This window comes from Sceloporus undulatus, chromosome 8, assembly GCF_019175285.1.
Source record: "Sceloporus undulatus isolate JIND9_A2432 ecotype Alabama chromosome 8, SceUnd_v1.1, whole genome shotgun sequence".
NCBI lineage: Eukaryota > Metazoa > Chordata > Lepidosauria > Squamata > Phrynosomatidae > Sceloporus > Sceloporus undulatus.
The window spans coordinates 4,499,834-4,515,323 of NC_056529.1; the positions used below are offsets into that span (position 1 = coordinate 4,499,834).

Below are 15,490 nucleotides of genomic sequence, written 5' to 3' on the forward strand. Positions count from 1 at the left end.
GAGTCCGCTTTTAAATGGGATTCTTGCATGGAGAGTTCTGTTTTCTTACCTGTTAAGTTTGTGGGGTTTTTTTATGGTGTGAATGGATCTACTGCTTTTAGGTTTTTAATCCATAATTAAAACAAAATTGTCCTTGAAAATGAAGGCGGATGAATAGAAATTTCGAGGGCAAAATGGTATATTATTTTCTCCTCCCTTCCTGCCTCACTCCCTCTTGCAAAGTTTGTCTCTTTCTAGAAGATGCCCAAGCTTTTGCTTTTCTTAGCAATGGAGTCTTCTCTTTTGTCCTCATTTGGGGTTTTTGGAGGGTGTGGGTTGTGAGTCAGGCCTGTGTGTTGCTTCTATGGTTTCCTATGGGAAGTGAACAGGAAGTCCATAATGAAATTCCTTGGAGGCGGGAGCCAAGGCTAAGCCCCAGATTCATTTATGTATGTCTCATCTACACCTTATATACCCATAGCCTGAAGGCAATTTTATACATATTATTTCTTACAATAATTTTGTGCGTGAAGCAAAGTTTGGGTACATCGAACCGTCAGAAAGCGCAGGTGCCACTGTCTCAGCCACCTCCGAGAAAAGTTTTGGGTTTTGCAATATTTGGGGTTTTGGGATTCTGGATAAGGGCGACTCGATTTGTAAGGCTTTTAGGATATCCTAAAACACTGGTTTGCCCAATTGTCATATGATGGTTGGGTCTGATTTTGGGGCACTGCATGGCTATCCAGTCTCCCCACAAAACCCAGCCATTGATTTGATGGGAGTTTTCCCATGAAGACAGTAAGACATTGCTTATGTAAGACCTGAGGTCCAAAACGCATGGCAGAAATAATCCAGTTTGAGACAGCTTTCTCTGCCCTGGATCACTGCTAGGGAATCCTGGGGACGGTAGTTTGTTGTGGCCCCACCAGAGCTCTCTGACAGAGAAGGCTCAATGTCTCACAAAACTACAATTCCCAGAAGTCCTTAATGCTTATCCAGGGCAGTTAAAGCGGTCTCAAACTGGATTATTTCTGCAATGCATTTTGCACCTGAGCTGAGGAACCTGTGGCTTTCCAGATTAGGTGTTTTTGTTCTATCCAGTTGCTATCAACCACAGCCAGTGCTTGTGTTCGGGGATGATGGGAATTTAAGTGAACCACATTTTGGATGGTCACAGATTCCTCCCTGTCCTTATGAATATTGTAGCCGAGTCACTCTTGCCTGGAAATATGGCAAGAGAGCCGCTGTCGATATTTTGGAGATAGGAGCCCTAAGCAAAATGAAAAGATCTTGGGGTTTTGTGACATTGTCACCTGCATCTTTTTAAACAAGCCACATACAGTGCATTCCCTAAAAACCCAGCAATGCAAACTGGGCTCTTTCAAAAAGTCCTTATGGACACGTACGCACAATCCTATTCCACTTTTTGTTCACTTTTTCTTCTTCCCCCATCCCTTCCCATTCGTTTCCACTTTGTTAACTATTTTCAGGTAGGGACCCTACACAAATGCTTGGTAAAAGCGGACAATTTGGAACTGAGCGACCAATGCCAGGAAGCGACAGGATTAACCCCCGAAGGCCTGAGCAAAGCGGAGCCGCTGGACCGAGTTCTCCAACAGGTGAGGGTTAAATGTTAACAATGCAAGGAGCAGGATTCTGACTGATGCAAGAAGGCAAACAGACTCGCTTTTGACTTTCACTTTGAAACCTTTGGCAAGCTGGCTCTGCGTTGCAGCAATAGCCAAGGTGGTTCGCCCTCCGCAGGGGCCTGCTGGGCTTATCTGCCACATGGATACACATTTCTGGCCTTCGGTGACTTCTAGATTGAATGCTGATAGGTATGGCGAACTGGGAACCAAAAACATGAGCTGGGGACTGAGCGGCCCTTGTTTTGAATCCAACCTGCTAGAAAAGCAAAGGACCGGCTCTACTGTTAGACCAAGTGAAACAGCTGCCTTAGGTGGGCAATGTTGGGTGGCAGCAAGGATAGCATTTCTTCCTGAACCCTTGGCCATTCTCCTCTCTTGGAGGACAAAACACTGTGATTCACACTCTCCTGAACCCCTGAACCTAGCCTGCTGCCCTTAGATGTGATCGAAAACCCTATCTCTATGCCTCTTGAACTACCCATCTAGGTGGCTTCTGTACATAGAATAGACAATGAGGGAATGATGTCTTTGCTGTGGATGACCACAGGCCCCTTCCCTGGTTTCTGGATTTATCCGCTCTGCAGTTAGAGCAGCTTGATATTGTGACTCTGTCCCTATCCTACAGATTCTTGGGGTTTTGAATTTGGGAAGGAGCATAGAATTTCCTGCTTGACAGCTCTCCAGAGTTGCTGTTGGTGTTTTTAACTGTCAGTCAAAAAGACAAGATCACCAGCTCTGGAAACCTTGTTTTTTATTTATATCCTGATTTTTTTTCCCCTGAGTTGGGACTCAAGACAATTTACAAAATTTAAAACAGATACAGCTAATACAAAGGGATCTTGTAGCACTTTTGGGATTAAGGGAAAGGCATTGTAGCAAAAGCTTTGCAGAATTGGTCTGCTGCTTCCCCAAATGCCTGGAAGTGGACTGAGTCTATGGAAAGCTTATGCTACAATGTCTTTCTCTCAATTAGTCTCAAAAGGTGTTACCAGATACCTTTGCAGACTGATATTGCAGATTGACACAGCTGTGCCTCTGAAATTTAAAATATAATTAAAATGTCAATAAAGTTAAAAGCAGACCGTAAAAAAAGAACAACAGATCTAAACAACATGGTACATAAGTCACCTCTGAAAGGTCTGCCAAAACAAAAGGTCTTCACCTGACTATAAAAAGGTAGCAAGGAGGATGCCAATCTCCATTTCTAGGGAAGGAGTTCCAGACTTTCAAAGAAACTGTCAAGAAGGCAATCTCCTGTATAATATTTGTGAGGCTGGTGGGACAGAGAGAAGGGCCTCCCCAGAAGATCTCAAGACACAGGTAGACTCATATAGGCAGATATGTTCTTTCTGGACCAGAGCCATATGTAAGGCTTTGAATAGTGCCTGGAAACAACCCAGCATCCAGTAGAGTTGTTTCAATAAAAGAGTTGTATTATAGTACTGCTAGCTGTCTTCTTGTAGAAACCAAGTTGGAAGTTCAAAAGGCAATGGATGAATTTGTGGTGGATGGGACCGTCAACGCCTGGGTAGCTATATATTGCCTTCGGTATCAGGTGCTGGAAATGTGAATGGAGGATGCAGTCACACTTGTAGCCCTGCCTATGGATTTGCTTTAGGCAGCAAGTTGTGCAAACAGAACATTGGATTTGGTCTGGTCCATGATGGCTCTTCGGAAGTCATGCAGTTTCTTTCTCCTATTTCATCATATCCGCTGTTTCCAGCTGTCATGGCCCTCCTTCAGCTTTTAGCTATAATTGTTTTTGTGGGTTTTTCAGGCTATATAGCTGTGTTCTAGAAGAGTTTATTCCTGATGTTTCGCTGGCATCTTCAGAGAATGCCTTCATTACAACACTGTATGTACTGTTGTTGTTTTACTGAGCCTCCAACAAAGTGTAGGATGTATAGAGTCCTTCCTGTATTTTGGCCATTAACATGGGGAGGGACAAGAGCAGAACGTTTGTTTAGCTTTAATAATACACAATGGAAGTTGGTTTGGCTTATACTTTTTACCTATCTTTTCTAAAGCCGTGATGAAAAGCATTCTGAAGTCAAATGGAAAACACAATAGTATAGCTTTGTGGAATGCACGAAACTGGTTCTTCGTATCTTATTTGAATCGCTGTGAAAGTTTGTGGGAGAAACTTGCCAAGGCGGTAAAACAGGTTAGAGTCTGTTGCCACTTCTGATGATTCGGCTGAGCCCGGCAAGTAGCCACCATGCGCAATGTGTCTTTGGTGTTGCTTTTCTTTCAGTCTGGATTGAATCATGCCTAGTCTTAATGGGGAACGCAGCAGTCTCTAGGAAAAAATAATGTACTTCTGCAAAGGAAGTCATTAGGTGTGGTGCATCTCTGCTCCTTACCCCACCCCAGTTCGATTTCATGCAAGACCTGTTACGGCTGTGAAGTGACTTCTCTCCCCCCCACTTTGCAGTAGTTTAGAAATAGCGCTGAGACGAACGTTGGAGGCTGCAAGTTCAATCTTGCCCTACGTTTTGCAACCAAAGACATCTGGAGCAGCTTAGCTAAGTACACTTTGCTGTTCATCACCTTGTTTCTTGTTTTTTAAGTGACACACCGTAATTACATTCAGTGGGCTTTATTAAATAGTCTTCTGTTTCCACAAATTGCAAGTTAGATGGAGCGCATGCTAACTTTGTCTAGGTGCGGCGGAGACATCTTGGTGAAATGGAGGAAAAGGGTGGCTCAGGGATTCTGAGCATAGGCTCCAGCTGAACCTTGCTTATGGTTTCTTTGGGATATCTTTGGGTTTCTTTGGGATATCAGGTGGGAGACACTTTCAGTTAGTCTCAAAGGTGCTACAAGAGCTCTCCACATACATTCTACAAACTATTATCTTTGTATAATATCATGCTTATGGAAGTCTTGAGAGTCTGAGCATTTATTTAAGGCGTTTTCTAATCCTCAAGGACCAGAAGCGTGGTTTCTCTGCTTTCCAGCCCCACAACCCAGATGTGTGCTTCATTTCAACCCACCTTGCTTAGGGCCCAAACAGACAGGCCAAGATAAAGCTGCTTTGGGTCATTGTGGAGGTATGCTGTTTAAATGACACATGCATCCTAAGAGTCTGGAAGCCACACCAAAGCCATGCTCCAGTCCTAAGGACTGGAGCACAGTTTGTGGCCTCTTAAGATATCTGTGTGTCATTTAAACAGCATACCTCCAAAGTGACCCGAAGCAGCTTTATTTTGGCCTGTCTATTCAGGCCCTTACTTCCCAGTCCATGCAGATGGCAGAGACCGGTCAGAACCAGAATACTCTGATTTCTGCCCATCCTGCTCTCTCCAGTGACATACCCTCCAATAATTTGCAAATGAAAACATGCTTGTGACATTCCAGTTCTCATACCAAAACCTGCTGCTTCAGCATTACCTGCCCACCTGCTGCTACATGTTGCTGAAATCTCATGTATGCTCTGCCTATGTTCTCTGTGGTTGCTGGCCTTCCATGCGCTCCAAAAGCCAAAGAGGTGTATGCTCTTATTAGAAAGACACTAGAAGAACCAGTTGTAGTGGGCAGGGAATTAGACTTTTGAAAAAGCATCTTCTGAGGAAGTAGACTGATACAAGGGATACCATTTTACAGTGTCATCATATTGAATGGGACCTGAGCATCCATAGATTTTCATATTCACAGGGGCGATGTGGAACTAAATACCAGCAGATACCAAGGGCCCACTGTACTTACAAATCCCTTATACATGGGATTCCCTTATACATTGCCAGTGATGCACGGTCGAAATGGTGGACCGTGCATCATAAAGATAATAGTTTTCAGTTAATAGAACCAATTGTGAAGAAGTTCCCAGGCAGACCTGATCATTTTTTGCTTCTCAACTCTTTCAGATTCTTCTAGAGAATATGTTCTGAAGGTTCTCAAACTTTTACTCTTAATGTTGGTTCCCTTTGCTTATTGTTGATTGAAGCAGTGGGCTGTGGGCTTAGTTTTGTGTTATCTTTGCTTTCCTTTAAAAAAAGGTGTCCTTGAAGATCAAAGGGAATCTTCACATAACTTAAGAGTTATAGCTTGTTTAATATGGATCTAAGTATTAGGTTAAGTCCAGAGGGACGATTGCTTATAGCTGCAGTTCCAAGCACAATCTGAGGCCTGTGATGGAAAGCTGTGAGAGCTCTCTCTGCTGCAGGGCATTTGGCTGTGGAGTGCATGTCTCCCTGTATGTCTCTTAGAAGTCACCTGGATGGATAGTCTGATCTCCTGGGAGGCATATTCTGCCTTTCCCTTATCTCTTTGTACCTCTCCTTGCCACTTCAAAGGCACTCAGATTGTAAGAGGGAGTGTGCCGCGCAAAGACACTGTGAAACACGAATGGCATTTTGGATTTTCGCTGTCCTTTTGTTCAACATTTAATTGTAGCTGAGCCCTTTTCTTCTACACTTGTAACTGTATCTCTTCCACATGGTAATTTTGCATAGTTTCCTATGGGGGGGGGACTAGTTCTGGCAACAAGTGCTAAAAATTCTTTTACTTCCATATTATCCCCTCTGTGTATGAGAAAGTCTTTTCTGACACCTGTGGCCAAGCAACATCAAGGCTAAGATGGCAAAAGTTATTAGTGAGGAAGAAGAGACAAACTAGGAGAGGCTGCAGAAAGTTTGCTTTTGCTTGAACTGGCTGGGAAGAATAAGACTCTCTTCTGACTCATTTGGTGCAAAGTACTTTTACATTTTGAACTCATTTTGCAGCAATTGAAGGAAGCTGAGGTCAAAGTGGGAAAGTGGGAGGAAGAGAGAAAAACTGGGACATTTTAAAAGCAGCTGGAAAATGGGGTAATAGAAGATTAATCCTGACTTCCCTTGCCACATCGGGACTGTTGGAGGGTATGGGGAAATGTGGCCTTCCATGCCATAAATTCAAAACTAGTGGTTCCATTGCAGATCTAATGATGACACAATGTTTACAGGTACATTTTTAATATTGTCATCTTTGCTGGGTGGGTGTTCTCATTTCTTTACACCTGAAGCCTGGGGGGTCAAGGATGGGATAGTAAAGGTACAGTGGCATGTCCTCCGACTGTCCCGATTTGACAGGATCAGTCCTGATTAATCCTTTGCTTTCCCATTTTTAAAACATTCCAGTTTCTCTCTCCTCCTCCCTCTTTCCCAGTTTCTCTTCAGCTTACTTCAGTTGCTGCAAACTGAATTCAAAGTGCAAAGGTACTCCATACTCAAGCAACTTGACAATGAGGAATAGGTAGGTGCGACCGAGTCTTGCCCTTCCCAGTTAACTCAGGTAAAAGCAAACTGCTGCAGCTTTTCCAGTGTTTCATGTTCTTCCGCAATAATATATTTTGCTGTTCTGGCCATAGTGACGTTGCTTGGCCACATGTGTCCTGGTTTTCAGCGGTGAAGGTATGCAGAGGTGCCATGCACTAACAGCTGATTTAGCTGAGCAGATGCTTGGGTTGACCTCGGTGGGTTCAAGTCTGGTCCTGCCGATGTGTTTGTAGTCAAAGGACAGAGCCAACACCTTTCCCAGTACTGGTTAAGTCAGCAGAAATTGTGTGGGATGTTTGGAAGAGGGAGAAAGTAAGAGGAGGGGAAGGGAGGCCACGAAGAAGTAGCATAGCCCATGGAGATCCCTCCAGCCAGATTAACAGGTTGCAATTTTTGTTTCAAGGCAAACCTGTTCTGCAGCCTTCTCCTGCCCCAGTCTGCTTGGAAAGGGTGTGTGCCTCTTTTAATGGCCTTGCAAACAATTTGGATTTAATTGCAATGGTGTGGCAGGGGAAGCAAGCACAGATGATCAGGATAAGTGTGTCTGTTGGGGGGAATCTTTGGGGAGAATGCTTCTGTGTTCGAGTGCAAGAGTCTGTCTCTTACATGATCAGGAAAATTGGAGAAAGAGTGCTGATTCAGCTGCATGCTTTGACTTCTGATTTGAAAAACTGATTTGGGGTGTCGAAGGAATGCTGCCTAGCAGCTCCTGTTGTGCCTTGTGTGCGAAGGAGGACTGGACTGCCCTTTATAACCCTTTCAGAAGTGAACAGCTGCTTTTATGAAGGCTTCTGCTTTACTCTCCTTATCCCTTCCTTAGTGACTGATTTTTATTTGGGTTGGATGCATCTCCATCAGCGCTACCAGGAAGCTTTCGCCAAGTTATTTCATATGAAAAATGTATTTTATTTCTTAATTAAAATATTTAAGTCTCATTTTATGTCATGCAGTTCTCAGGGTGGGGTACAATAAAATCTGTTTAACCAGTTGTTATACACACACACAGATATAAAAGGTGAAGCAAAAGTCACAAGACAGTGACCAGTGTTGAACATCCATTTAAAATTGTCAGCATGAGCTTTTGTAGACTTCAGTCTACTTCCTCAGATGCATTTGTAGACTGAAGTCTACGAAAGCTCATGCTGCCAATGTCTTCCTTTCAGTTAGTCTCAATGGTGCTACAAAATCTCTCTACATACTGATTCTACAGACTAACACGGCTATATTAATACATTTAAAAGACTGGGATAACATAGCTATCTATGGATTGATTTTTAATTGATTTGACTATTAGTTTGTCTTTTATTTTTTTATTAAATTATAGATTTGTATTAACAGATACATCTGACTGTCAAGTGACTTTTTGTTTACCCTATATATATATGTGTGTGTATATATATAGAGAGAGAGGTATATATTTAGTGACAGCATAGTTTAGTGGTTTGACCAAGTTTACTTGTCCGATTTCTTCCTCCCAAAATGTAGTTACTATGGGACAACTCCAAAACATATGCATGCAGGAAATAGTGTTAGCTCTGTTACATCTCCAACAATTTGCTGATTTAGAAAGCCCTTTCTCGAACAGACATTGCAGTGACCCATATCCCACAATGAGCTTTAGACAAGGTGAGTGCTTTCCTTGTACTTGGCTTGCTTCCTGTCGTGTTGGAAAGCGTCGGGATCTTATGCACCTTAGTCGCTACCTGACATAGGGATTAAAAAATGTGCGTACCCTTTTCCCCACCTATGTAGGCATTGTCTGGCCTAAGTGGCCTTCCCCCTGGCTGGCTCAGCTTTGCACTACAAACAGGGCCAGAGTGTTGGGTAAATATGGCAGGGCTGTGCTTGGGCAATCAATAGAGTCAGTGCTAAAGATCACGTTGCTGGGGAAGGCTTGCCCTTGAAATGAGGAGGGAGGGGAGGCAGGAGAGGGGACAACGCTGGTGTAATAGAAAGCCATGCAACTCGAGTTTTAAAAGGGCTCTCTGTTTATCGGCATGGGACGCTTGTGAACAAATACTTTTGAAAACAGTCCATTTGCTTTGCTGTCCGCAACCACACTCTTACATGTGCTAAAGTACCCTGATGCCAGAGTTGCTGGGGTCATATTGAATGTCCAACCCACCTCACCTTTTAAAGAAATTTGAATGCAAACTCTGCAGAGTAGGGAGAAAGGTACTGATGCTGAATTTGACCAGAATAGCAAAAGAGAGAGGGGCTTAACAATTTCCTCGCAGGCGGTTGTTCAGAGACGCTTGTGGAACTTGCAATGCTTCACGAAAGAAAAGCGTGATGTAAAATATCCCCATAGACATTATGGAGATCTGAAAGTAGAGTTTGTATTCTGACTGCACTCACTTCATTTAGTGAATGATGGAAGTGTCATCTGATTCACAGGGAAACAATGCAGAACAAAGGAAGAGCAAGCAGCAGAAATCAGGGAAGGACCCAGATGTGACTTTACTTCAGAGATACAGATTAAATGTTTTCCTTTAACTATGAGATATTCTAATTTAATTCTCTTTGTGCTGTCCAATTTCTCATGACAATAAATGGGTTAAGCAGCACATCTGTGCTAGAATCTCTCTGCTCTGATCCAGCTATTGTTTGTTAATGACCACAGTTACGTAATGATCAATGTTTGCCATATTTTGCATTCCAGTCCCCTCTCACCTCATGGATTGCATTCTCCTGCCAATGTATGTCTATAATAATCTGCCATCTGAGTGTTGGACATGGGATTACATAGTGCTGGCCCTGGCATAGGGCAAAGTGAAGTGGTTGCCACACTTGCAAAACTATAAGAGGAAAAACATTAACATTAGGAAGAACTTCCTGACGATAAGAGATGTTTTGACAGTGGAAGACCTGCCTCGGAGTGTGGTGGAGTCTGAATGGCCATCGGTCAGGAGTGCTTTGATTTTGTCTTCCTGCATGGCAGAAGCGGGTCGGACTTGCTGACCCTTATGGGATCTTCCAACTTTATAATTCTGTGGACCTTATTGCACACACTTTTGCCCCCCATCTGGGCAGGGGATGCACATGGCCAAGTGAAAATGTATTTTATTGCATGCCATATTATCATCAAGGCGGCCACATGCCATTGCCTAGTGCTAAGCCGTCCCCAGTCAGGGTTCAGCTGCATGGTTTTGCTCTGCTGCAAAGCTTCTGTCTTTCAAAATTCATGCGCCTGAGCCCTGATCGGGGACGGCTTAGCACCGGATGATGGCATGGGGCCACCTTGAAGACAGTATGGCATGCAATAAAATTCGTTTTCACTTGGTGTCCCCTGCTTGTGCCCAGATGGGGGGCAAACGTGTGTGTGATAAGGTCCTATGGAACACAGTGAGAAGGTCCCACTGTTTCTGCCTTGGCCGGTTTCCTGCCCAGAACAGCAGAGCTCACTTCACTGTTGTGTCCACCATAGGCTTTCCAGATGTCCCTTTTTTGGAGACATTTCATATTTGAATTGGTATGGTGTATTGGTTTGGGATTTGCACTACAGCTCTGGGACACCAGTGTTTAAATTCCTACTCAGTCATGGAAACCTATTAAGTGATCTTTGGCAAGCCACACTTTCTCAGTGTATTTGGTGCGGGTGGATGACTCTCACGTTTAGTTTCTCTCAGCTTCTTATTTTCCTGTATTTAGAATCATAACTTCTGTGTTACATTTTTATCTCCTTGGTTTGCTAAATAGTGGTTTACGGTCCAGATTCCTGTGTATTTGTGTAAAAAGATAATTGTATAGCTAGCCTCCATTGGCCGTGAGCCATGAGACTTGGAGGCTGTGTTCGCCCAAGCGTTCATCAGGTTGAAAGATGGTTGCAGAGAGGAAGGTGGCCGTGGGGGAAAGGAATGCTTTAGATGGAGATATTTTAATAATAAGAATAAATCACCCTGAATATGGAGGACCTGCTGAATTTGATCTTCCAAGTGTGGTGTGTAAGGATGGAAAGACTAAAGAACTGAACCCTCTGTTCTGCTACTGCATCTGATGATCTAGGTCAGCCCACAAACAGTGCCGTCATGGTATTTGTAAACTTCAAAGAGTTGTGTTTTTGAGGTTGTGTTTTTCCTATAACACACTACTACAGCTCCTACCTGCCTCAGACGCTCTAAGTATCCCGATTTGGCAGGGATACTCCCGCTTTCCTCCTTTGTCCTTGCTTTACTTCAGCTGGTGCAAACTGAGTTCAAAATGCAAACACAGTTTGCACTCCATTAACTTGGGGGACGAGAGGAGAAAAGGTGAGGGACTGTTGCCCTTCCCAGTACGCTCAGGCAAAAGCAAACTGCGGCGACCTCTCCTAGCTTGTGTGTACTTCCTTATTCATAACTTTTGTAATGTTTTCATCTTTGTAATGTTGGCAGACGTTCTGTCTGTAATTATTCAACTTCTGTTTTATATCTGTAGCCCTATTCAGATGTTAGGTCTAGTCCTTTCTTTCTCCATCACTTTCCTTGTGTTGAAAGCAAACCTGTTTTAAAGAGAGTTTCCTGAGTATGTGGAGACTATCCAGTCAAGTGGTACCCTTGGGAAATTAGGGACCTTTCCCATAGCGTATAAGTATGGTCTCCTCTTCAGATGTATTACTTTCTATGTGAGGATGGAGACAATGGAGGAAGGCAGGATAAACTTCTCCCAGGTTCAAGAAAATGTTTTGAGTAATTCCTGAACAGGACTTGTGTCATAGTTAAAACACTCTCTTGGTGATATTCTCTTGAGCAACAAAGAATGGGGAGTCTCTCGTTCTGCTACTAGAACCTGCCTAGGAGGTGATTTTAAATTAAACCGAGAGTATAAATACACTCATGCCTATCTTTCCCCACCCAAACCTCTAGCCTAGTAGAACAGGTTGGTTGAGGGCCAAGAAGCTGAAATTAAACCCTACAAAGTAGAAGTGCTGCTGGTCAGTAGAAAGTCTGGTTGAAGGACTCGATTCAGCCTGTTTTGGAAGGGCTCACATCTTGAAAAGTCAGGCTTGTTGTCTAGGAAATGCACCTTGACTCTATTCTGTCACTGGCAGCAAAAGCAAGGAATGTTTTTGCACAGCTTGGTTTCAGATACCAGCTAAGAACCCTTCTCATGTCAACTTCCCTGTCCTCTGTGCAGATTGATATTTCTTCCTCCTATTTTCACTCCTCCTCCTTCTGCGTTCAAGCCTGCTTTTGTTGGTTTTAGGGACCAAATATACAGACTTGCATGCTTTCTCTGGCTTTTCCAGAGCTGGTGGCAGTTACAAAAACTCGGTACTTTGGGATCATTTAGGCCCACACCAGAAATCTCGCATGCAACCGGCATAACATTTTTTTGTTATATTGCCAGAAGCAGAAAGAAATGAGTTCCGGCTTAATGGATTGCACTTGGTGCATGTGCAGCACACAAGGTCACAGCGATCCCATTATCAGCCATGTGGAATAACAGTTAACAGATGAACAAAAGGCAAGTGGAAGGGCTCTCTGTTTAAAAAAGTTATCTGGCTTTTGTCCTGCCTCCAAAGAGGGTTGTAATCCAAGGGAACTCCTCTCCTCTCTTTGTGCTGTTTTGTGTGCATTAGATTCCGCTTGGCAAGGCCGAATCAGAGGTTGCAGCAAAATGGGATTAGGGAGAGAACAAGTTGCTGACTTTCTAAAGAATATAAGCATGAAGCACTGACACAGTTCAGACATTTGACCAGACTCAATCAAAGGAGGAAAAAAGTGGGTTTCCCTGATGTCTGAATTGACAAGCCATGGTCCGTTTGTTGTTAACTGTCCCCAGATTGACTCTGACTCATGGCAACCCTGTGGATGAGACATCTCCGAGATCCCTGTCCTCCATTGCTCTGCTCAGGTCTTGTAAGTTTGATCCTGTGACTTCCCTGATTGTCCATCTGGCCTGAGGTCTTCCAATTTCTGCTTCCCTTCATCTCTCCTAACATTATGGTCATTTCTGACATGCCTTCTCATGATGTGGCCAAAGTCCAATAGCCTCTGTTTCATAATCTTGGGTTCTAAGCAGAGTTCTGGCATGATCTGTTTGACTTTGCACAGCATCTTAGCACTCTTCTCCAGCACCACTTCTCAAATGAGTTAATTTTCTTCTTATCGGCTTTCTTCACCATCCCACTCTCACATCTGTACATAGTGATGGGGAATACAAAGATTTGAACAATTCTAACTTCCGTGCTCGGTTGTCTATCTTTACTCTTTACGATCTTGTATAGTTCTTTTATTGATGCCCTTTCCATTCCTAGTCTCCTGTTGATTTGTGGCAGTGCACTTTAGTTACTGACTCCCAGTTCCTGCATGAAAGAGATGAGTAGATATTATGCTTGTTTTTTGTTCAGAGACAATGAGGTGTTGAACCATAGTGACAAAGAGATGAGTGGTGTAGGTCTCTCCCACCATCTTAATCTTGTCTCTTCCTTGAATTATGCACGTACAACCACACGCAACCACAGAGTACACTGAATACTCAGCTAATGAGTGGAGTGTAGAAGCTGGGCAGAAGCAGCCTCCTTCTTTTTTCCCTCTGCTGCTTGGCCTTGTTGCCTGGCACACTGGCTAATCTCTCATTCATGCCTTGTTAACCAATAGATAAGGCTTAAACAAAACCAAATCGGAGAGGCCAGGAGAAAATGATTACTGCATGGGACTTCTGCAAAGTGCAGGGTGTTCCACAGCCTTTATCTTGCTTTGCCAGGATTGTGTTCTTGTGGATTGTTTCATGGTTCTTCCCATTTCACGCATGAAGAAAATTAGGCCTTATATTAATCTGTGCAGCATGGGTAAGAAGGAATAGGATTTTCCCCATGATTCCTGGCCACCTACCCCATTGTCTGCTTATTAATCCCAACCTATCAGCCTTTCTCAAAGGGATCTCGTAGCAACTTTGAGACTAACTGAAAGAAAGAAGCTGGTAGCATAAGCTTTTGTAGACTTGAGTCTACTTAGAATTAGTCTACCTAGTAGACTCAAGTCTATGAAAGCTCATGGCCAGCTTCATTCTTTCAGTTAACCTCAAAGGTGCTACACAGTGATCCCCAGACTTTGTTCCTCCAGATGTTTTGGACTTCAGTTCCCAGAATTCCTGACTGCTGGCCAAGCTGGCTGGGGCTTCTGGGAGTTGAAGTCCAAAGCATTCGGAGGACCAAGGTTTGGGAATCCTGTGCTTCACAATCCCTTTGCATATTGATTTTCCAGACTAACACAGTAATGTCTTTGAATTCTTCCATTAGATGTGTTGGACTATAGATCTCATTGTCCCCAGTGTAAAAGAAAGATGGAGTATATGTTAAGAAAAATGAGTTTTTATTTCTTATTTGCGTACAGTTATTATTGCAGATGTTTGTCCCACTTCTGTCTTTCAACAAATCCTGAAGAAGGCCATGCAGATATTTCTTGACCAGAACATTTTGGGCTAATTTGAGGAATAACAGTGTAGTGGGTTGAGCATTGGACTATGACTCTGGTTTGAATCCCTTCTCAACCATGGAAATGCACTGAGGGATCATGGTTAAGTCCCATACACACTGAGCCTCAGAAGAAGGCAAAGGCAACCATCCTCTGAACAAATCTTGCCAAGAAAACCCCATGATAGGTTTGCCTTAAGGTCTCCATAGGTTGGAATCAACTTAAAGACACACAACAACAAACTGTTTTTTATAGAGACCCAGGCTTTCTTTTACACTGGGTTCATAGGATGTGTCCAGTTCCATTGCACTGCTTTTTAAAACCCCTTGTCCCCAGTCGGCATGGATTCTGCAGTCCGAAAAGTCACTTTTGTGAGCTGTAATGAAGCAGGGGTATGTTTTGCAAGAGGGCAGACGCTGGCTGCTGGCCAACATAGTACTAGCTAAACAAGCTGAGCTGCTTCTCTCTGCTCCCAGATAAATGCCAAGGATCCTGTTCAACCAGTTTATAAACCAGCCTCTCTCTCCCCACATCCCACCATCTTGCCCCATATGTTCCATTTAGGTTACAAGCAGTAAGAAGAATTCAAAGACAGAGCCATGATAGTCTGTAGAATCAGTACATAGAGAAATCTTCTTGTAGCACCTTTGAGACTAACTGAAAGAAAGAAATGGGCAGCATGAGCTTTTATAGACTTCAGTCTACTTCCTCAGATGCATTTCAGGTATTTGGAGTCCATGGTCCAGTATGGGACATCTCAAATTGATATGCACTTCACTGAGTCAAAATCTTGACTTTCTGCTCTCTAAAATCTAATATTTCTTTGAATAAACAGACAGGTAGTAGTATTCCTCAACATGTTTTTAATTGTATATAAATCCTCCTTTCTCACTGGAGCTTTGGCTATAATCATCTTTTCCCTTTATATGTGATACTAGTATGCCGCTCAGTTACACTCCTTCAAAACAAATTCAGGGGAAATGCAAAGGCTCTCTTTGTGTTTGTTTAAATGCTGGCACCAAGACAAAGTCTGCTCTATCTACAGCAAAAAGAAAAGCCTTCACAAATGGTGAAGTGCATTGGCTTCTTCAAGCTAGAAGAAACATGGGCAAGTTTTATTTCCCCACGTTTATGAATGTTTTAGAAGTTATTCTTGCAACTGGCACTACCCTTTTCTTGCTGTTTATATAGCAGACTGTGGCACAGGACT

At 43.3% G+C, this 15,490-nt stretch overlaps 1 protein-coding gene across 7 annotated transcripts in view; it reads left to right on the plus strand.

The window, feature by feature from the left end:
* The first annotated feature begins 6 nt into the window (after positions 1-6).
* ESRP2 (epithelial splicing regulatory protein 2) overlaps positions 7-15,490 on the plus strand; it is a 41,124-nt gene continuing 25,640 nt past the window's right edge. For 2 of the 7 annotated variants that reach the window (XM_042437591.1, XM_042437592.1), the window contains exons 1-2: positions 7-578; positions 1,470-1,598. In XM_042437591.1, coding sequence (XP_042293525.1) covers positions 150-578; positions 1,470-1,598 — 558 coding nt within the window. In that variant the 5' untranslated portion in view covers positions 7-149. Of the gene's footprint in view, positions 579-980; positions 1,599-1,679; positions 1,818-12,566; positions 12,586-12,645; positions 12,724-15,490 lie in introns of those variants that run through there. The other 5 variants (XM_042437594.1, XM_042437595.1, XM_042437597.1 and 2 more) reach the window with 5 other exon arrangements.